Source organism: Passer montanus, unplaced genomic scaffold, assembly GCF_014805655.1.
Source record: "Passer montanus isolate IOZ18808 unplaced genomic scaffold, ASM1480565v1 scaffold3, whole genome shotgun sequence".
Taxonomy (NCBI): Eukaryota; Metazoa; Chordata; class Aves; order Passeriformes; family Passeridae; genus Passer; species Passer montanus.
In genome coordinates, this window is record NW_024367707.1 from 9,140,364 (window position 1) to 9,162,799 (window position 22,436).

The 22,436-nt window shown below is 39.0% G+C and overlaps 1 protein-coding gene across 4 annotated transcripts in view; it reads right to left on the reverse strand.

The window, feature by feature from the left end:
* The window catches only part of FRMPD4 (FERM and PDZ domain containing 4), a 293,507-nt gene that overhangs the window by 61,035 nt on the left and 210,036 nt on the right, over window positions 1-22,436 (reverse strand). For 3 of the 4 annotated variants that reach the window (XM_039714469.1, XM_039714468.1, XM_039714472.1), the window contains exons 3-4: window positions 2,277-2,437; window positions 135-237 (exon numbers count right to left, since the gene is read on the reverse strand). In XM_039714469.1, the coding sequence (XP_039570403.1) occupies window positions 135-237; window positions 2,277-2,437 (264 nt within the window). The remainder of the gene's footprint in view (window positions 1-134; window positions 238-2,276; window positions 2,438-22,436) is intronic. The other variant, XM_039714470.1, reaches the window with a different exon arrangement.

The following is a 22,436-nucleotide window of genomic DNA, read 5'->3' on the forward strand; positions in this document are numbered from 1 at the left end:
TCTTCATTATAACTCAAGCAAAATTATTTTCTCTTTTCTCAGCCATGAGAAGGCAAGACTTGCTGTACTACTGAGTGACTGCACAAGGCAATAAGTCACTGAGTTTGTAGTTTAAGTGACAGGACATCAACTACCTGACAAGGTCGATGACTCTCTCCCTTGGAGCAGTGCTGACTGGCTCATCATTAATCATTATGATCTGATCCCCTGGTATAAGCTTTCCTTCAGAGGGGCCGCCTGCAGACAAATTAAAAAAAAAAAAAAAAAAGAGCACAGGTTAGCAGACCATTGTAAACACACAGACACACTGTTGTTCATACACTACAAGTGTGTTTTTTCTTCAGCTAGTGCCATTTTTACACTAATGCTATTTCTGTTGTTACCAGTACTCCCTCACCAGGAAAATCTTGCAAGCTAGTGGTTTAGCAGCTTCTGCTGAAGTTCCTCAAGTTCTAAACCTCTATCTAACCATCTACAGTATGGGCTCAGTTTTCTGAAGGGCCAAAAGGTCCCATAAGCTGTGTACTAACACCCTACAGTGTGATCAACTATATTTCAATCATCCTTGATCAATGTTTGTCTGATATTTCGTAAGACCACCCTGAGAAGGATTTCTTTTCTTGTGAACAAATTATCCTGTTTATCTGCTGTTAAGAACAGGAAGTCTTTTCCCATGGTAAATATACCAGATCTTCCTGGTTGCAACACAGTTTCCTGTCCCAGGCAAAGAACATCTTATTCCTCTTTCCTATGAAACATCACTTGCATATTTGAATGTTATTCACAGGTCTCTCCTATGCTTTTCTGTTCTATGCAAAACAAACCTGTTTTCTTCAATTGGAGACAGAAAGTTTTTATACCCCAGCTACCTGAATCTCTTTTCTGCTGGATTCCTACCACTTGATGAACATGAGTACATCCAAAAGCATTGCCAGTTTCAGTTAGACATGAATATTTCGCATTAGTCTGAACAGACAATCACTCACGTATATGTCTATGTGGTTTGGATTCTGGCACTGCTGAAATGCACATTGAGTGCATTGTATTTTATAAAATGCACATATTACTTCGTTTCTCAGCACAATTACATGCCCAAAAGATGATGTGACATCACAGTTCCTAGTGTAAAGATATATCCTCTCTAGTCTTGGTCTTTACACTCTGCAATGATGATACATAAAAAACCTAATAATATTACCACTATGAAGATAAAGTCTTAAAAGATAATGTTTCAGCATCAAAGCCAATTCATTTAACAACTGTGCTAATGCTGATCCTTTCCTCTGTTTGCTTTGAAAAGTTTACTCCACTTCCATATCCTGCATAAATGGATACAAATCCATGTAGGAGAATGTTTTCCTGAGCTCCTATTTCCTCCTATTCACTTGAAAGAGAACATGGTAAACACATTTTCCAAATTTTGACATATAACTACATTAATAATACCAAGTTGAGAGAAATGAGCTGTCTGGATCTGGTTCAAATATTAGTTACACTGCTCAATTCATGTGAAAGCAATACAAATGTAATCAATGCACACACGTTGGTAAATGACATCAGAACTTCACAGAGTCGATTTTGCCTCTCCTCTGCTCTCTGTGGGGGTTCTGGAGAACATATCGAACAGGAGCAAAGTCAAATCCCTGCCCTTGGCTGCAGTTTTACATAACAACTGAACTTTTAAGCATAGAGAGCAGGAGCCTGCTGGCTGGGAAACGGGTTATCCCAGGTCTGCTCTCTTATAACTTCAAAAAGATCACAAACCTCACTAATTTTCACTACAGGTAAGATGTTTAGGGATATCTTTTAACCCAGCTTTTAACCACATAGTTGTACAGATGCATTCATTAAAGAAAACAAAAGCCAGCAATAGCATCCAAAAGGTGATGGTGAGAATGAAAAATATGCAAGTTTTAATCTCAGAACTCAACATACCTCTTGAAAATGCTGATTCAATGGCAATGAAGGTGACAGCAAACCAATATAAGGATACCAGGGAGAAGACCTTCTTTCCTTGAATGAAATGGGTTAACTTTTTTCAGGCAAGCAATAGTAATGGCTCTGAGCAATAACTCCAGATTGGCTTTTTGCCAATACATTTATGTAATGTTCAAAAATGAGTGTGAGGAAGGAAACCACAAGGCTAAAAATCATATCTAGTATTTGTGATTACTTTGCCTGCCTGAATATTTCAACAGTTCTCCAATTTGTAGCTGCATTTCATCTCAGTAGGCTAAATCAAAGTTTTCTTCTGGGGTCAGGTGGGGAAAACATACCTGGTGTTACTGAGCGTACAACAACTGGCTTTTCACTACCAGCCACAAACCCAAATCCTAGCACAGGATCCCTCCTCATTTCCACTTTCCGAGGGGTTGGAGGGGTTATTTGGCAGCTCTCTATTCGAGGGTCTTCAAATGTGGCTGATTGTGTCATGTGACTGTGAAAAAAAATAAAAGATGGAAAAAGGAAAAAAATCATTAAAACATGATTTTGTGGTATCTACTTGAGCCAAGCAATTTGTGCAACGATATGAGATGAATATCTGAAACGTTCTCACTGGAGGAACTAAAGCAACAACTTAATAATTTTCTATTAGATTTTCTTATGCACTAAGTAATAATGCTGCTGGCAGGTCTCAAACAGTAATCAATAGTATCAGGCTATAAAGAGGCCTCTTTTTGACAGCACACATTTAATCATATCCCATATATGAAAGAAAAACAACATGATAATAAAGCCTTTGTCATCTGTATTTGAATTCTTCTTCGTTCAATTTTTGGAAGGGAAAAATAATAGTAGTGACCTACTCTTAACATAAAACACAAAAATTAGAGTCTGTCTGCCTTTTTAAAAAGAGAACACATATTTTAATTTAGGGATCTAGCATGTTAAGCAAGTTTTTCAGCTGAATCCTCTCCCTTCCTAAGGCCCCCATAAACAACTCAATATTTGCTATTTTGATAAACTATCTGAAATCACTTCAAAATGTTCCAGGGCACAAACAAACAAAAAAGATATTAAAATATATATTTATGTGGAATTACTAAAATATTTTTCTTTCTTCTACATGTTATGACAAAGCCTATTTATTGTACCTAGAAGAAAAAATTCTCGTGGCTGGAGGGAAAGATCTTGAGTTTTTAAATAAAAATAGAAAGGATGAAAGCTATTCAACATCACATATCCATGAGATATGTAACTGTTTAAAAGCACAAAGATTTTAAATTAAGATTAATAAACACTGAAACGTGTCTGATGCTGTACACAGTCAGAACCAAAACATACTTTGCATTTTCCACCCAATGCTTGGAGTCCACACTGAATCACAGCTACCAATTCCCAATGCCAATCAGACAGACAAACAGACCACTCCAGTGTCATACCCCAAACACCATCCACTGAGCTCATGTGCTTCAGGAAAACAAACTACCACTGCAGACAACAAGCAATATCAGGTCAGCACAGATTTCAGCTCATGGCATCGACTTATTGCAGTCCTGAGAGACCTCAGATAATATTTGTTTTAAGTTGCCTGACCAAGAGTTAACTCTTTTTTTACTTTCAAGACACTATAAGGCTGTAAGTGCTGAACTGACTCTAGCCCATGGTAAATACAAGCAGTAGACAAATGGAGGAAGCCAAGTTGTAACCCCACTTGCAGAGAGGACACAGGCTCTGAGAAAGGTAATGCCTGAGCCCAGCCTGAGAACTCTGAAATGCACATCAGAGAGGCAGATATCCCTACAGAAGTAGGCAGTATCATCCATTGGTGTCCTCATAAATAATTAACAATATGAAAGTCAAGTATTTGATAATTTTACATATAACATGTTATAACATGAGGGTTAAGGGACATACTGTGCAACCAACATTGTTGCTCTCACCACCTGTCCCTTTTCCATCTGCGAATACAACTCCCTGAAGAACTCCAAACTGACAATCCATAAGGAGAAAGGTATCATTCAGAGATCTATTTTCGTCATCAATGACAAGCAAAAACTCCTCTGATCTTTCCCTAATACATACATCTTGGGCATGACATCAATTTACTTTCTCTCCATGGTCTGCTTCATTACTGATACACAGAAGAGCAGCAAACTCTCAGTAAACTCTCAGTGGGAGTCTATTTCTGTTACTGGATTTTTCTAGGGCTTTTCTTCAAAGAAGCTTTCTATCCCTATGACTAGATTCAGACTGCCTAAGAGTAACATGCTGTCTTTTTATGCTTATGATCAGAGGCAGCAGAAGCTACTTCCTTACAAAAATAAGAGGGCAAGAGAGTATCTCTGTGCTCTCTTAATATATGCATAAGGTGAGGTCAGTGAAGAAAGTGCTTGTTTTTTACTAGCTAGAGCATCACATCTGATACTTCATTCTCTTCCTCCTCCTCCTGTTCCTCCAGCTTTTATCAGTTTATTTGAGATAACTTTCTATTTTATTTTGCCAATGAACTGTTAGAAACCCCAGATAATTATATGCAGATCCTTTAAGAAATCTGTCTTCAAGAACTCCCAGGCACCTCCTCTCCATAAATTCCTATTTATGGTTTGTGCTTCTAGATATTCAAACATTTTTTCTTTCTAATGAGACAATTTCTGAGGTGTCACTGGTATCTGAAAAACTATCTATTTCAACTTGAGAACTTTGTTTTGGTAGAGAAGACAAAACTTTGTACTGTGCCGACCAGAGGTATTTTTCATCTCTCTTAGATGACAGCCCCAAAAGATTAACTTTCCACAAAGTTAAGATAATCTACTTAATAATTTTTTCCTAGTAGCTGTTACCATTTTTGTAACTGAGGCACTACAAGCCCAAACAGAAAGCACCTTCTGTCCCAAAGAGACAATACCATATTTGTAAGCAATGTGAAGATACTGCTTGAGCCTTAGAAAACTATTTTCCTGACATTGTACTTACTCTGTCTTCTAGCACTTTTGTGTTTAGAATGTTTTAAAAAGGAAAAACCTCAAAACAGCCCCAAAACCCCCCAACAAACAGCAGCACTTCACATAATAAATTCTCAGAGCAGACAGAGATTTGCTTAAAAGAGTAGCCCTGCTCCCGGATGCTCCAGCCCTTGCCTTGGCTGGTGTTGAGGATCTGCAGTAGCACAGCATCAGTTATTCAAAGCCTAAGCAAGAGGATCAGTGAGGAGCAGTCCATCATGATTCTGAGTGGCGCAGCAGACGCTATTGATTTTTAAGGTTATCCACCTTGAAATACATCAACTAAAAAGACTCTGCAGCTCACGCTTCCACAGCTTGCTGCATCGGATATTCTTGTGCCATTCAGTACGTTGGGGGTGTATTTCAAGAGAATAGCAAGATGTATAAATATGATCCCAGAAGACATCAAATGAATGCTCAAAGCTTTTTGTGATGGCACATTGACAAACCCGCTTCCTCCTGTGGTTAGTTCATTATTGAGATGCCAGTTGTGATACCACATTAGTTCAAGACTAATTTGAATTTTGCATTAATTGGAGGTATTTGATCTCCATCTCAGCTATGAAAAATGTGAACTTCTGCAGAATATCTGTGCTACGAGTTCTAAACCAGAATCTAATAAGCTTGGACTCAAAAAAGTCACTTTGGGGAACCCTAGCCAGAACATCCCTTAAATTCTGCAAGATCCTCAAAGAAAAACTGCAACACTACAAACTTACTATTTGCTTCAAACACCCTAAAAAAAGTATTTAGATACATTTAGATACAGTTCTTACATCATACCTAAAGATTTACTTTCTCAAGGAAAAATGGGAGAAAAAGAAAAAGCCTGAGATTTTAAATATGAACTGTTCTTTCCATGTACACAAACTCAAGCTGCCCTTAGATTGCCTTTTCAAAGAAAGACACCTATTTCCTCCCATTTTCAACAGCTGAGATTAGTCCCTGCTTTACAAAAGTCCATCTTCTCTGATGCACTCATGCTGTCAGCAGTGGGAGACTGCTGCGGGAGACTGCTGCCATATGAAGGAGAATGATTCTTAGAGAACTTCTTGAACAGAGATTTTATATACCAGACTCTTCTGAGAGATAAACTACCAGCTATAGAAAATCATATAAGAAGTGCAATCATTAGCACTTCGTCTCAAAAACTCTCTGGGGCAACTGCTCTAGTCAATATAGAAGGTAACAGGAGAAATGCAAGAGAAGGCATCTGAGTGCGCATGCACCAACACACAGAGCAGAATACAGACACTGCAGGGTGGCATAAAATTCATGTGCACACTCACCCACAAAGGGGCCTACAGTGAGCAAAGGAGGAAGAAAATTAGGAAAGAAAAATACCCTGGGGAGCACTCATCAGCTGCATCACAGCAGCTAGCACCTGTAAACACAATTTGGAAGCCCAGGACATTATGAGGAGCCTAACTTAACATTTGCATATCCAAATGCATGCTTGGCATAGTCAGACGTGTAGTTTAAGACTGGCATTTTGAATCTTCAGTTATTAACTTGGTAATATTTTCCATGGAAACCTTCCTATCATTGTCCTTATTTAAATTAGAGGCTGAATAATCCAAGAAATATATAAACAAAGACTGCAATCAAGAGCTTGATTTAATAATGCTTAATATAATTAATAATATAATTAAAAGCAAAATATCTGAGTGCAATGCTTTTTTAGCCTTTGCATTTTGATATGTCATTCCCTAACATGTAAGATGTTTTTTTGACAAAAAATGGAATTTTCATTTTCACAGAAAAATGCTTAGAGCTTTAACTCTTCTAAGAATCTGAAAACTGTGCATGAACCCAGCGATCCTGGTATGATAAACATTATTTTAGAAATAAGTAACAAAGGCACCAGAACAACTTTAGCTCCATTCTGCAAAGACTTCAAAAAAGAAAGCAGAAAAAGTGATACTTCAAACTGAGTTGAATACCGCTGCACATCCACAAACTCTAAAACAACTGTAATCAATTAGTTGTTGCATCATATTTGGACAGGGTGGAGACATGCTGCTTTCGGGTGTCTCATTTCATATTCCCCTATTACAGTTTGTTTCAATTACTTCACAGGTTAACACCAGCTTGCAATTTTGGGGTGTTTAATCCTTTGCTTTTAAATAGTTACAGTATTTCTGCTATACAGATTGATTTACCTACTCTTTTTCACTTGAGACACCGCAGGTGTAAACTTGGTCGATAACAGAGAAGAGTCTGTGGAAATGTCAAATCACTCACAGACTGATGAGTGGAAATGGGCAAGGAGGATGGAGATAAGGACTTTTTACCAAAGGTTTAATTCAGAAATAACAAAACCACTTCAAATTGTTGAGCACTGTTAAAATCCTGTCTCATTAATTTGGAGGAGGTGGAGGATCTGCTTTGTTGATTGCAGTTGTGATTTTCAACAAGATGTGTGCAAGTTAAGGACACTGAACAAATTTTCATTTACAATTAGCTGAGTCCCTGCCATGAGTCTCTGCCCATCCTGCCCCAAAATAACCTCTTCATACTCTATGAGCTCTATGATATTCAGAGTCTTGGGCTCTGCACTCAAACTTTCCTGGGACTGGGAAAAGCTATTGTAGCAACACAAGGAAGTAGATTTAATTCTCATTCAATCACTATTCATCAGGAATTAGCACTAAGTAAAATGTCTTGAGAATTGAGACAGATTTATGGAAACAGATAACAACATGAGGATATTCTATATTTTCCTGCTTGATAATCTGGAAAGACTATCAAAATAACAATGACAGTTAAAAGAGAACTGTCATAGAGATGAAGAAACATACAAACCAGAAAATGAAAAACTTATCTTCTTTAATTTGGCTTAACTAGTAGCTAAATATGAAAAATAATTTCCTTCCTTCCTTTCTTCCTGGAACCTCTCAGTATATCCCAAGTTAATTTATTTTCTCTAAGAAATCCCCCAGGAATTATTAAGAACTAGGACACAAGTGTCAAAACCATGCATCAACTGCCTTTTACTTGAAAATGATATTTCAAGAAAAAAGTGGACAAGTAGCAATTATATTCCTCAGTAAAACTGCTGCTTCTACAGAGATTCTGGTGCCTTGACAAACTCTTTTTTGCTCTATTTTGCAGGAAACCAGAGAATCGCTCAAAGCTCTAGAATTTTTTTAGACATATTCAACAGACAAAAATTTTATTTTCGGTGGTTTAAAAAGGAGTAAAATTTTAACACTTCAAGAAAACATTCCCTATATTTTCACTGCTTTTTGTGCAGGTGTATATACTGAGAATTCAGTAGCACAGCCACAAAATGCAACTGGGGCTATTTAGCAGATGTTTTTGTTTCTTTCCTTCTAGGACTACTTTTTTTTTGCCCCCCCAAAAATATTTTTTTAAAGCTTCTTCAACAGTTAAATCCTCCAAAGTCAGGTCATTTTATAACACCCTAGAAAATGTTTGGCATATGCCATCTGGATGAACATATGGTAAAAATGTAATTAGAAAGAAAAAGGTTTGCTGGTTTCAGAAGAAGCTGGTGACAGCTTTTTTGATAAAATTGGATACAGGGAAATCTGACACGTAAAAAAATTTCAAAATCCACTCTTCCACTGTTGGGCATGATCTGCAATCTAAAGCAAGGCAAAGTGAACCAAAATTGTACTGAAAAAAACTGACATGAATACAAATTCAGAGGGCTAAAAAGATTTATGCTCAACTTTAGTCAGGTACTGGGAAAACACACTGAAAATATAATTCGCAATGACAATTAGGACTCATATTATTACATGTGTAAAATGTGAATACTTCTGCATTCTGCCTTATTCTATATAGGAATGTTGTATATTAGGAAGAAAAAAAACAAGTTGTATAGTTGAATCCCACAAAGACATGGAAATAAGCCTCAAGCCCCAACTGCCAACTAGCAGTTTCTTGCTTTGAGTATTGTATCTACAGATTGCAAGAGAAATTGTCTTTTAAATTTATTCTTCTCTCAGGATAGCCACAAACATTTCAAAAAGCTCTGTTCATGATGAACATTGGATTTCCTGCCTTTTGTATTGGGACGGGACTTGACAGGCACATGCCAAATAGCAGAAATTGCACAGAAACATTTCAGTGAAAATTGGTGGAGAAAGGGCCACCTGAATGCTGGAATTGCCTCCCCTGGAAGTTGATGCCAGTGCCAGCCTCTGTCTGACTCACTGCCCAAAATGCACAGCCAACATGGGTGTGCCAATGCCGAGTAAGTCTGAACTGCAGCCATGCACATGTGGCATGTAATGCACATGAGCAGCCCAGCCCCCCAGCTCACAGTTATGCTCCTACACACTGCTGAATGGCACTTCTGCACTCAGTTTCTGTCCCAGCAAACTTTTCCCACCTGGGTGACGCCAGGTTCAGCAGAAATACTCCTGGTTTCAAAGCCTGTCATTGAACAGAGATTCAGGGGGCCATTCTTGAGCAGGTTTTCACAGCTGAAGGAAGCTCACAAAATACTCATATATACAAGACTGCATGGATGAAACTATGGATGAACTGCTTTCCACGAGAAATTCCAGTGCAAGCCCTGGGCTGGAGCTGTACAGACAGAGGGTAATCTAAAATGTGGGAGAGTGCAAGCCAGCAGAAATGGCAAATGGCTGACTTTGGCTGGTTTGACCACTAATTGGTCCTTGCCTTTTCCTGGAAAAGAAATTAATGATGCCACAAAGTCAGTGGTATTTCCTTCCTGAAAGGAACCTTTTCACAGGTCAGCTCTCTCATATGCAGCATGGGCAGGTAGTACAGCACAGGGAGGAAGGGTGTTTGGCCAGCTGCCTGGCCCAGATCCTTCAAGAAGGAAACTGTGCAAGATGCTTCTGCTAGAAATCAGAATTACTGGCTTTCCTCCACAGCAGGAATTTCTTACAAAGTTAGGATTTGAAGTACACCTAGGTTTTATCCAGACATAAAGCATTTTTCTTAAAGTGGTCTGAGCTACTCTGTTTAGGACAATAAACTACTTCAAGGCCTTTAAGGATGTTCTGAAATGTTGCTTTTCATTATCCTCTGCACATGCATCAATAAACCCTGTTGCAACTAAAAACGTAGAAAAGAGAAAAAAAATCCCCAACCTGCAAATACACAATAAATCCATTTAGGCTGAAAGTGTCCTCTGGAAAACAGAACAAACAGCTCCTATTCATCCTGCTCTAGAGATTTCACACTAACCCCATCAAGAGCAATCTGTCAGCCCTGGCCCAAGTCTGCAACAAACAGTATAGACCTGTGCTAAGGGCTGCCAGCATTCCCCATCCAGCGAGTAAAAGGAGCTGCCATCTCCAACTCAGCATGGACAATTTGGCCAGCTGAAATGTTATAAAGAGAACAAGGGAGGAGAAGCAGCATGGAAATTGCTTTTAAGGTGCTGATTAGATTAGGAAAGCTACTAACTAAAAGAATCTCCTCTGGTGCAGCACTGGAAGCTTGCTCCAACAATCACATGCCACTCTGTGTAAGTGTGGGTAACCTGAAGACAGGGTAAGGAGACAGAATGCAGATTTAATGTGCCCACTGTAACCCCCTGGTGGAGCTGGGCTTGGCATGAACAAATAGCTGAAATACTGAAACCTCTGCTTTAACACTTCCGTACCTGCCTAACTCTTGGGAACTCAGTGCTGTTATGAGCATATGGAGATAAGCAATTACAGCAGAAGCAAAACCCATTTGTTAATCCTTTGAACTTAATCTTCCTCATTCCTTCAGCAACTGAATGGATGAGCAGGTCACAGAAAGGGCTCCGAATTATCTACTCATTTCCTTCCTTTCCAGCTACAGTGGAGGTCTCCTGAACCAAAACTAGCCCTTCTGATGGCACCATGTCGACCCAGCATTCCACCAATTGCCTCTTGGACAAAGTGCAACCTTTCTCAGGAGAAGCTGGACATCAGCTGTCAGTGTTAAAACAGGTGAAATACCAGCATATGGGTTAATTGATAAACAGTGAGTACTCAATACTGCATCTGCTTAGTTTATCTACAACCAAGTATTTACATACTCAGGGATATGAACCCTGAGTTTGTATCACTCTGGTCAGTACAGCTCTCTGCACTTAGAAGCAGACTGCACCTGCTTCTGTATATTCACTTCAGGAAAGGGCAACACAACAACCCAGCTAGAAACACTGAGGTTGTCCAAGTTCAGAGTAACACAGAGGAGCAGTCTGTACATCAGTGCAGCAAACCGTCTCCAGTTTCCCATGCTGGGTATGAATTCTCTTCACTGGAAATTCCAGCACAGGAAAGATAAGAAAACTGCTTTTATAAAGACATCCAACTCCAGAACTGATACAATGACTGCAAGGAAAACCTTTAATTCTCCAGCTACCAGACAGAGAGGGATCTGCAAGCAGCCAAGGGGAATAGAATGAATTTAAAAGATTTTCATAATAACTCACAAAAGTCCCAAAATCAAGCCTTCATGATCTACAACAAAGTGTTCACAGTTAGTCTTCAAAGCAAATCTTCTAGTTCTGTAATTCTGGGGAAGGCCTTTAGGACAGAGAGGAAACAAAGAAACCATCTCTTCCTTTCTTTCTATTTTAACAAATACACATAGAGAGGATTACTCTTCTTGACTGCTGATTTGGGAGCACGCCATTATGACTCTTCAGCAAATGCAAAATGAAAAAGAGAACTTAATTGAAATGAGCTAGAATGACAGATTGCACTGATGGGATATGAGGCTGCCAGATAGAGCTGTCATGCAAAAATTAAGCATAGGATATTGAAAGGAGAAAAAAGTCAGGTGTGTTTGATCTCTGTTTTTTTCCTGATGCATTATTCTCTATACTTCAGCACAAATGGCTGAATTATTTTTCTGGTCTTACTTTTTCATTCCAAAGTAAGCAGCTAACCTTTCTAAATGAGAGCACTTCTAGTAACCACAGGATATTTTCTATATCTTAGAAACAGGGCTGCTGCAGATCACATTGCAGCTTCATTATATCAAAGAAGCTTTTGCTAAAGCCTGCAGGTAATTTCTGTTTACCTACTTACCTATGTGAGAAGCTGTCCAATTGGCAATCATTGTGTTTGATAGTATCTACATAAAAATTATTAAAGACACTATGCATGGTAACAACATATAAGAATCATTACCTCCTTCAATTTGTAACTGCCAGCAAGCTTCCTCAAGAGGTGGAAGAGAAAAAAAGTAATATACAACATTTCAAAGCAGATACATTAGAGTTAAACTGGAGTGACAGCTGCTCTAGGGAAGCCTATTTAGATAGAAACCCTTTACTTACAGGTGAAAAAAAAGGTCAAGCAGAAGTGTCATGTACAGTAACCTTAACACAAAAAAATAAATTATGATGGAAGTTGCAGTCAGGCTGATCAGCACATCAAATCTCCCTGTTTATCTCAAGATGTCCCAATTTTCTGTAAACAGTGAAAGCTCTTAGTAAGGCAAGCAGTTAATTCCAAAGTATGACAATCCTCGCTTTGGAGTTCAGAACAATTCTACAGATGGTTTGCTTTCTGTTTAAGCCACAGACATGTCACTCTCTTCTGAAATCTAAAGCTGATAAATTCTGCAAAGCCCCATCTCGTGAAAAACATAATTAAAGGCCTTCAAGGTTTCATAACTGAAAAAGTACACAAAGCATTTTGGAATGTTGATTTTTTTAAAGGAAAAACAATACTAGTGCAATTCTGACATTAAATACAACGCTGAAACAATGACTTTAAAGACTTAGACTTAAAAAAAACCTAAATACTACTAAAGCAAAATCTTGATCACTAATGCTGCACACCTGTAGTACACATTTTCAGCCTGGAAACTGTCATGTCTCTTTTTGTACACAGACAGGTCAGACTGACAGAGCAGACTGAAGAAAATAAGCCATAACTAACATTCTGAAATATTTGAATTTCTTACCTATCTTCTGAAACTTAAGAACAAGGATGGATCTGAGCCATTGGCAGTAAATGTAAATTACTTTATCTTGTAAGTGTAGGTCTGCTTAGGATCAGGCTGATCTGGGGTTCAGGACTACATGGAAAGAGTGATAGTTGGCAGCCATACAAAACCAAGGTTTTTGGGTTTGGGGTTTTTTTAGGTTTGTTTTTTTTTTTTTAGTAAAACCACCACAAAACCAAAATAAGTGCTGAATTACACACTTATTTAAACATTATTCTTGACATCATCCAATTATCTAGCTGTAGCTAAATTTAGACTAATACTATCTCACATTATGCTGTATTCCATACCATGAGGATAAATCAATTTTGTAGGAAACATTCCAGTGATGAAGTTCCCACTTTACTACATAAATTACTTCCACTACGTACGGGGATCTATAAAAGAGTGTTTTTCTAGTTAGATAACACTTCTTGGGCCAAAGCCCCTTAATTTCCACAGAGCATCACTGAACCATAGTGGCCTGTAAAACACAGGGTAGAATTTAAGATCCATGGCACAGCACATGGGAAGTAAAAAAAAATTTAAAAAAAAAAAAAAAAAGAGGGAAACATCTGCCATTTTACTGGTATAAACCAGTAAAACTTCAACTCTTTAGAAAATATACTGTGGCCTCATTTTAGTGTCCATACAAAGCCTACTGAACTTTGGTTTTAAATATCTGCTGTAAAAGAAAGAGCATTTCCACCAAGAAATGTGAAGCCAAGCCAAACCAAACTGTCTGACTTAGGGAAGGCTAGTGGAGCTCATCAAGGGTCTGGAACACAAGCCTCATGAGGAGTGGCTGAGGGACCTGAGAGTGTTTAGTCTGGAGAAGACTCAGAGGAGACCTTGTCACTCCCTACAACCACCTGGGAGGAGCTTTTGGTGACTTGGGGAAAGCAATAGAAGAGGAAACAGCATCAAGGTGTGTAAGAGGAAGTTTAGATTGGATATATGAAAAATTTATTAAACAAAAAGTTTGTCAAGGATTGGAACAGGTTCCCAGTGAAGCAACTCTGCAGGTATTTAAAAGATGTGTAAAACTGGGGACGTGGTTTAGCGGTGAACTTGGCAGTGCTGGGGTAATGGTTGGACTTGATCTTAGAGAACTTTCCCAAACTCAATGATTCTGTGATTCTCTTCTACAAACAATATCTTTGCTGACAGATCCACAAATTATGCACATCTTGGTCACATCACAGCCTGCAAGTGAAACTAGGAAATACATTTCTGGACATTTAGTAGACCAATTTTTAATAGAATAAGAACCAGTCTATGTAGGAAGCACTAATTCCTCAAAAGCAAAACAGCCCTTCCCATCATTAATTACTCTACAAACCAACTCTTATATTTTCAAATCACATAAAGTCTAGTCTATAAATGGAACACATTTTCATAATGTAATAATATAGCATTTTTATTTTAAAACATATGCAAATAAAATTATTATCTCACAAATCAAGAATTCAGAAAGATTATTTAGAGAAGTTTTACTCATTTCTGACAAGCAGTTTAACTTCAAAAACTACCTAATTCAGATTTGAGGATAAAACACAAACAAATCTGTCATATCAGGAAATTAAATTACTCTGAATTCTGTTTTGAAACATGAGTCATACATTCTCACAATTGTTTTAAACAACTGGAATAAAAACAAAGGAAAGCTCTACTATTTTCTAAAATTAATTAAAACATCTGGCAAAAGAAAACAGCAAGTCTTCTTTAGCCCTAGATAATTAACCTACTCACTGTTCTGTCAAACTCAACTACTCTACTACTTATGTTCATAAACATAAGGAATAAATTTGGAAAAGTTTTAACATTTTAAATCCAATTCATATCCTTGTAGAACACAGTTACTTATTTTCTTTGTGTAAAGAATGAGATCAACTAAAGCATAAACAATTCAGGGGGTCTTATGTCTTTCCATTATAGTTTTGCTATAAATGAAATGGTAGGAACAAAATAATGTGTTTAGAAGAAGTCTCACTTAAGCTTCTGCATCCATATTCTGTAGAATTACGGAGATTAATCTTTTTTGCCAGTTATAGGTCCTGTATTTCTACCTCCCAATTATGGCAAACCAAACAAAAAAAAAAACCACAAAAAAAAAAAACCCAACCAAAACAAACCAGAAAAAAAATAGCAGCTACAGACAACATAGAAAATATTTTGCAATAAATCCTTCTGTTACACCACTTCAGTAAAACTTCTCTTCTGTTCTCCTAAGACAGCAGGATAGGAAAATTAAACTGCTTTTAAAATAAACCTGAAGGGTTTTTTTTTTTCTTTAGAAAATAGATAGATGCATGGCAACAATTTAGAATACCCAGGTATGAAGAAAGAAGAATCCCATCCTCACTAGCATCACCTTGGGGGAAAAAAACCCCAGCAGCCAAAATCCAGCTAAATGCCAGGCCACATATACAGGCTTAAAGGGTAAAGATGGGAGAGGAAAAAAAGCCCAAGGAACATAAGCACACCAAGTCCAGGGAGACTTGTTTCATAGTTAAACTGTGAAACAGAAGGAGAAATGGGAAGGAGGGTTGGTAGAGATGACATCAGAGGAGAAGCCACTCATCAGCAACTTCTCTATTCCTCTTAATTGTATGTAGTGTGGGAAAACAGTCACTACTGCCAACACAAAATTCACAGTCAAACTTCTGGACTGCTGGGAACACTCGATATTATACCTGTGACATTATCAGTGCAGGAAAAATTACAAGAATTACAAGAAGTACAAGAAATAACTTCCATATCTTACTTCCAGCTTCCTCCCAGAGACTGAAAATGAAATCCAACTTGTTTTTTTCCTACCAGGATGCTTTCTTACAGATTAGCTCAAATATCAATCAGTATTTCATTATTTCCTGAATCCACAGGCAGCCTGACTTATAGTAACATGCAGGTAAAACTCAGTCCAGGCAAGAAAACAGCAGTCTTTATGGGAAATAGAAAAACACTGGGAAGCCTTGGCAACATTATCATCTCACCATCCATCAAACTCTGCACTGCCATCCTCAGTCTACTCTATCAGCCTGCATTCCCTGTTCTTCTGGCCATACTGAAAGGACATTTCCCTATAAAATCTAGGTGAGGCACTGTTAATTCACAGTAATGAGACTAAAGCAACTCCAGCACACACAAGCCTAGATTACTCCAGCACACACAAGCCCAGTTAAAACCACTTTGTAGGGATCACAGGGTATGGCCACCAGTATCCTCTTTTCTCACAGCTTCAGTGACTATGCTGTTTGGGAAATCTTCTGTAGTGGAGCTCAGCTCCGTGGAGAAAAAGCCATCACTGATCCAACCCTGAAGCTGTGTACATATTGCCAGATGAAATAAAACATGAGCATGAACTGAATGTTTTCTACAAGAACAAAACCTGTCTCTTCCTCTTAGATCTCCTTGTAGTTGTAACTAAGGGCAAACAGAAGACTGGATTTTCATCTGAGTTCTGCATGGCTGTTGTAAACTTGAGGCTGCAGTGCAGCTTCCATATTGAACAGCTGGGAATAAACTTGCATTTATGTGCTGTTAGGGTCAAATCAATCCCGTAGACTGAAACAATATGGCACAATCTGGCTGGAAAAAATCTCCAGAAAATCTCCAGGTCCTCTGCTGCAGTGTGTCTTCTTTTGCCTTTATATGTGCTTTACTTTATGGATCTTCAGTCAAGACTACACTTGCAGTGTAATCCTTAGGAGAAATTTAAATCAGTTATACTGGAAGTATTTAATTTGCTCCCTAAATAATGATTCAGATTCTCTTTTAGTGAAAGTTGCAGGGGCAGGGAGGGAAAAAAAAAAAAAAAAAAGCTTGGACTAATTAATCCCTTCTACCAGTTGGGACTGCTACAATAGTTTGACCAGGCTCCTGGAGTTCTAAAATATGGAGCATTTGGGATTCAAAGCAGACAACTCTCTGCAGCAAAATTAGCTATTCATCTCCATTCTTCTGTATATAAATGAGCAAACAAGTTACAGCCAAAGTGTCTGCCTGCATAGTCTGCTTAGTAATTCTGAATGCAGGACTTTCCATTGCACAGACACCCGGAATTAATGTTGAAAATACCCTGGCAGTCAGTTATTACTACTGATAAATATTAAATTGGATGGGAGACTGTACTATAAAAACTGAAACTAGAGAAATGAAATGGCTGTGGTTTTAGCCAGAAAGACATGCCCTCTAAAAGATAAAAAAGAGAATTCTTCAGTAGGTATATATATGTTAATGATTGATCAGAAGAAACTTCAAAGCAGATGAGTCTACAAAGCAGGGAGATCTATCATATAAGTCTTAATTCATTAATAAAACTTATCTTGTATAATTGTATCCTATGAATGATGCTGCTGGCACAAAGCAACATGGACATTGTTTACTAAATATGGTAAAGTGCTGTCCTACATTCAATAGAACTCTTTAAAAAAAGTAGTATTTGGGGGGTTTTGCATGCTAATAATCTTTTGTAAGTACATTATGTGCTTGGGTCAGAAGGCAACAAGGCTGGATGCAGTACTTTGTCCTTCCTAATTTTGGACTAGCCTCTGAAAGCTCAGCTTTGGTACAAGTATGCTAAGCAGTGCAGTATATGTTTCTGTGCCAAAAAAGTGAAATCATGAACAAATGACCTGATTTCAGGAAAGAAAATTACCTCCATCCATCCCAAGCTATTTATAGAGAAGACTTACTTCATGCTATCAACAAAGGCCATAAACAGCAAATAAAGACCCAACATGCTGTTCTCATCAGCACCTGCTCCATTCAAAATTTCACACTCCTCCCTTGTGCCATGATCAGAGGGACAGTGGTGCTGCAGGTAGGAATGAACTCATGTGATGAGCTCAGAGCACCACTCCAGTGTTTGAATTCAGCTGTGCAGGGGATGATGAGGCAGGCAGCTGCCTTTACCAGTTTGAAGGCCTAGGAAAGGCACCCATTGCATTCAGACTCAAGTCTCAGTTCACATTGCAATGTTTTCCAAGCTTGAGCAGTAATTCTGATATGCCAGGGATTTGGTTTCCTTAGCTCTAGCAGCAAGCCCTCAAAGTCTTTTCAAATTAGGGCTGAGATCTTACTGACTGGGAGCTAGGACCCCAGGTTGTGGGGAAGCACATACACTAAGGAGACACTGTAAGTCAAGCATTTTTTATTAGCCCGTGTCTTCTACTAGTGTAAATTTCTAAAATTATTTCTGTGTCTATCTGGATATAGCCCAGCAAATCAGGTTCCTAGTCCAGCCAGCTGCAGAAGCAAGGCTCAGCTCAGCATCAATGGTAACACCAGAAACACACTCCCCAGCATGTGCCTGACCCCTGAGCAGCTACATGGGAAACCAGACCCCAGGTCCAACAGCAGCTGCCTGGAGAGCACTTCTGGGGAGGGCTGAGATCCTTATGATCTGAACAGATGCTGTGTAAAGGATGATATAACAGGTGCATGCATACTGGAAGGCATGCTGCTTTTCAGCAAGGCTGGATGGGCAATGCCTATTTAATTAGGCAGCAATTGTATTTTTGTAAGAACGCAGTATAGGAAAGCTTATAGAAATAAAAAAATTACTTTGAGTCCCAGTTTGCCTAATAGTAAGTTGTTAGAGCAGCTTATGTAGCTGAGAAAACGAGTAAGCTTTTAACCAGAAGATCTTGTTGCCCAAAAGCATGAGTTTGGTTTTTATTGGTTTGGTTTTTTTTCCCTAAACTATCTTTGTCATCCCAGTAGAAGGTACTATCTCTGCTAACAAGCACTGCCTCACTTCTATTTGTAGATCTATCACACTTACAAAAACACTACCAGCACAAATTTATTCACTGTTCTCAGGGAGGGTTTTTCTGACTCTGTTTTTAATGTACTTCACTGTGGATAATATACTGGGTATAGGCTTATTTACTGTACCTTATCTTAGATCAGATTAAATTCATCCATATATATCAGAAAATGTCAGTTTGAAAATACTGCTTAGCTGCTCTACTCAGTAAGTCAGCTACAGATCACGATAAATCACACATGGAAAGCAGATGAAGTTTCCTATGCACCCCTCTGAAGCTTCCAGACAGATGAAGTTTCTGCACCTTTTTGCTTTGCAGCCTGGGGTGCTATCAATGCTTTGGTGACTTCACATATAAAAAGCCTAAAATTGCTCAAGGTTGCTTGCAACCTTGCTTACAACAGTCAAAACCAGATAGACACATTTTGGATCTCCTTAAAAAAACTGAAAGGTAACCAGAAAGCATTTTCTGCCTCAATGACAAGGATTAACTTCCATGGAAAAGTCCTGCTATTTTGCTTGTTTATCAAAAATATGGTATAACTAATAGTGAGGCTAAATACAAGTCAACATGTGCTTGCATATCTCAAAGGAATTTATAGGAGCTTCCATAAAGGAATAATTCATTATAACAATAAGGTGCCAAATAAGATACAGTGGCACATAAATCAAGCTTGGGAACAAACCCATCCGCTGCCTCTCTCTGGCATTCAGATGATCAATCTCTCCTTAAAGCATACCTGCTCCTGTCAGCACTGCAGCTCTTACCTGCCAAAGCCTCCATTGACTGGCATTGCCTTTGCTGATGCCCACAGTGGCTGCCATGAAATGTTTAACCACTGCAAAGCCTAAAGCAGCTTGGTAATAATATAACAATACATTTGTAAGATTCAATGACAACATAGTGCACCTTTTCAAGTTTACACAGCGTGCCTTTAAAGTATCTTTTACCAAGCCTCAAAGAGAAATAATTCCTTTAACATGGGTTCTCTAGGAAAAAGAAATACTCCTTTAGCAAAAAATAACTTCTGCCAGCTGGATAACTGACAAAAATGGATATTCATGTACAGTGAAAAATAAAAATGGAGCTTTACTAAGATATAAGTGTTCTCCAAGCACATCCTCATTTATCATTTCCCAGGTACTTCTCAACAGATAACTGATTTTGTTCTGCAAATGGATTAGAAGAGTCCCAGTGTCCCCAACCTCCCTATTATGTATTTCCCAGTAATATGCAAGCACTATTGGCCTAGAACACTTCTATCTCCCTAGTAGTACCAATAAATTAATTATGCCAGGAACTGTTCACTGGCTCTGAGAGCAAATGGCACAGAGCAGCCTGTGCCAACATTATTACTGCACTGTACTTCTCATTATAGTTATTCTCTTAAACTCCAGAACAGAAGGTATGATGTCCAAAAAGTCTTGTGGGGATTACAAGACCCCTACAGCCTATGCTAAATCCCAACCTATCATCACAGTTTATTTGGAAAGTTTTCAGTGGCACATGCATGAGCATGTCAGGAACGATTCTAATAATTCATCTGATGGCCCCATCAAATTCTTGTCCCTGAAAAAAATCATGCAGTACTGCTTAATTTACAAAGGCTTCTATCTTAATGATGCCTAAAACAATACGATCTTTTTGAGGAAGTCTCTAGCTGCTTTAGTGCAAATTAAATGATAACAGCAATAAAAACTGTGATAATATAAGTTTTGGGGTGTTAATTGTATCAGTGTCTTGTGTCTCATTCTACTCACATTAATAGAAGTATCATGTCTAGAAAGATTCATAAACATGGCCCTTTAAATACACCTAACAACAATCAACCAGCTTCTGGTCAAAAGGCAGACATTCTTTAAGCACAACGTCTGCACGGGAAGCACCAAGAATCTACTAACAGATTGGTGAAAGATGAGAAGGTGTATCAGGGGAGCTATGGAGTCACAGAGCAAATGAAGCCAGAAATGACCTTTTAAGATTGTCTAGTCCAGACCCTTCTCAAGCAGGGACAATTAGAGATGATGGATTTTGAGCACCTCTGGCAATGAAGGCTCCACAACCTCTCTGGGGAACTGGATTCCAGATGCAGCCACATCAGTGCTGAGCAGGGCAGAAAATAACCTTCCTTGACCTGCTAGCAATGCACTTCCTAATGTAGCCCAGAAAGCTGTTGGCTGCCACTGTCCCAAGAGTGCATTCCTAGTTTATGGTCAGCTTGGAGTACAGCAGAAACAATCTTCTGCTAAGCAGTTTTCCAGCTGGTCAGGCCCAAGCCTGTACTCATGCATTGTGCTCCTCCACCAATACAGGACCATGCATCTCCCCCTCTTGAACTTCATCATGTTCACTCCCCCTCTTAAACTTCATTAGGCCTACCCATTTCTCCAGCCTGTCAGGATCTCTCTAAATGGCATCACACCCAGTCAGTGGAATAACATTCCTCCCAGGTTTTTTGACCACCTACAGCCTTGCTGACAGTACACTCTACCTCATCCTTCAGGTCTTTAAAGCAGATGTTACTCAGTACTGAGCTCAGTATCAACCTCTGGGGTATGATATTAGTGACTGACTTCCAACTGGACTTTGCACCACTGATCACATCCCTCTTGACTCAGCTATTCAGCCACTTTTTCATCCACCTCACTTGTTTCACCCTTATTTCATCTGCTTTTCTTTGAGGATCTTATGGGAGATTGTTTAAAACATCATTAAAGTCAAAGCTATCATCATCCACTCCTTTCCCTCCATATCAGTCATATCACTTTAGAAGGCTGTCAGATTGCATAAGCATGATTTACTCTTTCTAAATCCACAATGAGTATTCTGGATCCCCTTCTTATCCTTCCTGTGTATGAAAATCCTTTCCAGGATAAGTTGCTTCACCATCTTCCCAGGGATCAAGGTGAGGCTGACCAGCCTGGAGTTCCCCAAATCCCATTCCTTGCCCTTCTGGAAGAGAGACATGGTATCTGTTTTTTCCCCACTGTCAGGAACCTTCCAAAGATAGCTGAATTGCCTCACAGTGAAATAAGCCAGTTCCCTCAACACTCATGTGTGCAATCTACCAGGCCTTAAGGACTTGTTTGCATCCCTTTTAAGTGTTCCTTAATTCCACCACCCTCCACTAAGGATTTGCTCCAGATTCATAAAGGCAAAGAAAGACTGAAGCAAAGAAAGCATTGAGTACCTCAGCATTTCTCTTTCTACTATCAGCAGTATCCCAGAACCTTCAGCAGTGGCCTCACACTTTCTCTAGTCTTTCTTTTGCTTCTGATGTACTAAAATCTAAAATCCTTTCTTTTTGCCCTTCACATCCCTTGCAAGATTCAAGCCACATGAGCTTTGCCTTTCTTGATACCACTTCTGTACGACTGGACAGTATTTCTATTCCTCCTGGACCACCTGTCCCTGCTTCCATATGCTGGCTGCTTGTTGGGATGAACCAAATTAAATCCTGCAGAAGATCACAGCATCATAGAATAGCCTGAGTTCGAAGTGACTCACAAGAATCATCAAAGTTCAACTCCCGGCCTGTACTGGATAGGCCCAAGACTCACATGATGTCATGAGAGCATTGCCCAAATGCTCTGCCAGGCATTTGGTGCTGTGAACACTTCCCAGGGGACCCTGTTCCAGGGCCCAGCCATCCTTTGGGTGAAGAACCTTTTCCTGACATCTAACCTTATTCTTCCCAACACAGCTTCTCTCATTCCCTTGGGTCCTGTCCCTGGTCACCAGAGAGAAGACAGCAGTGCCTGCTCCTTTGCATCCCCTCATAAGGAAGCTGCAG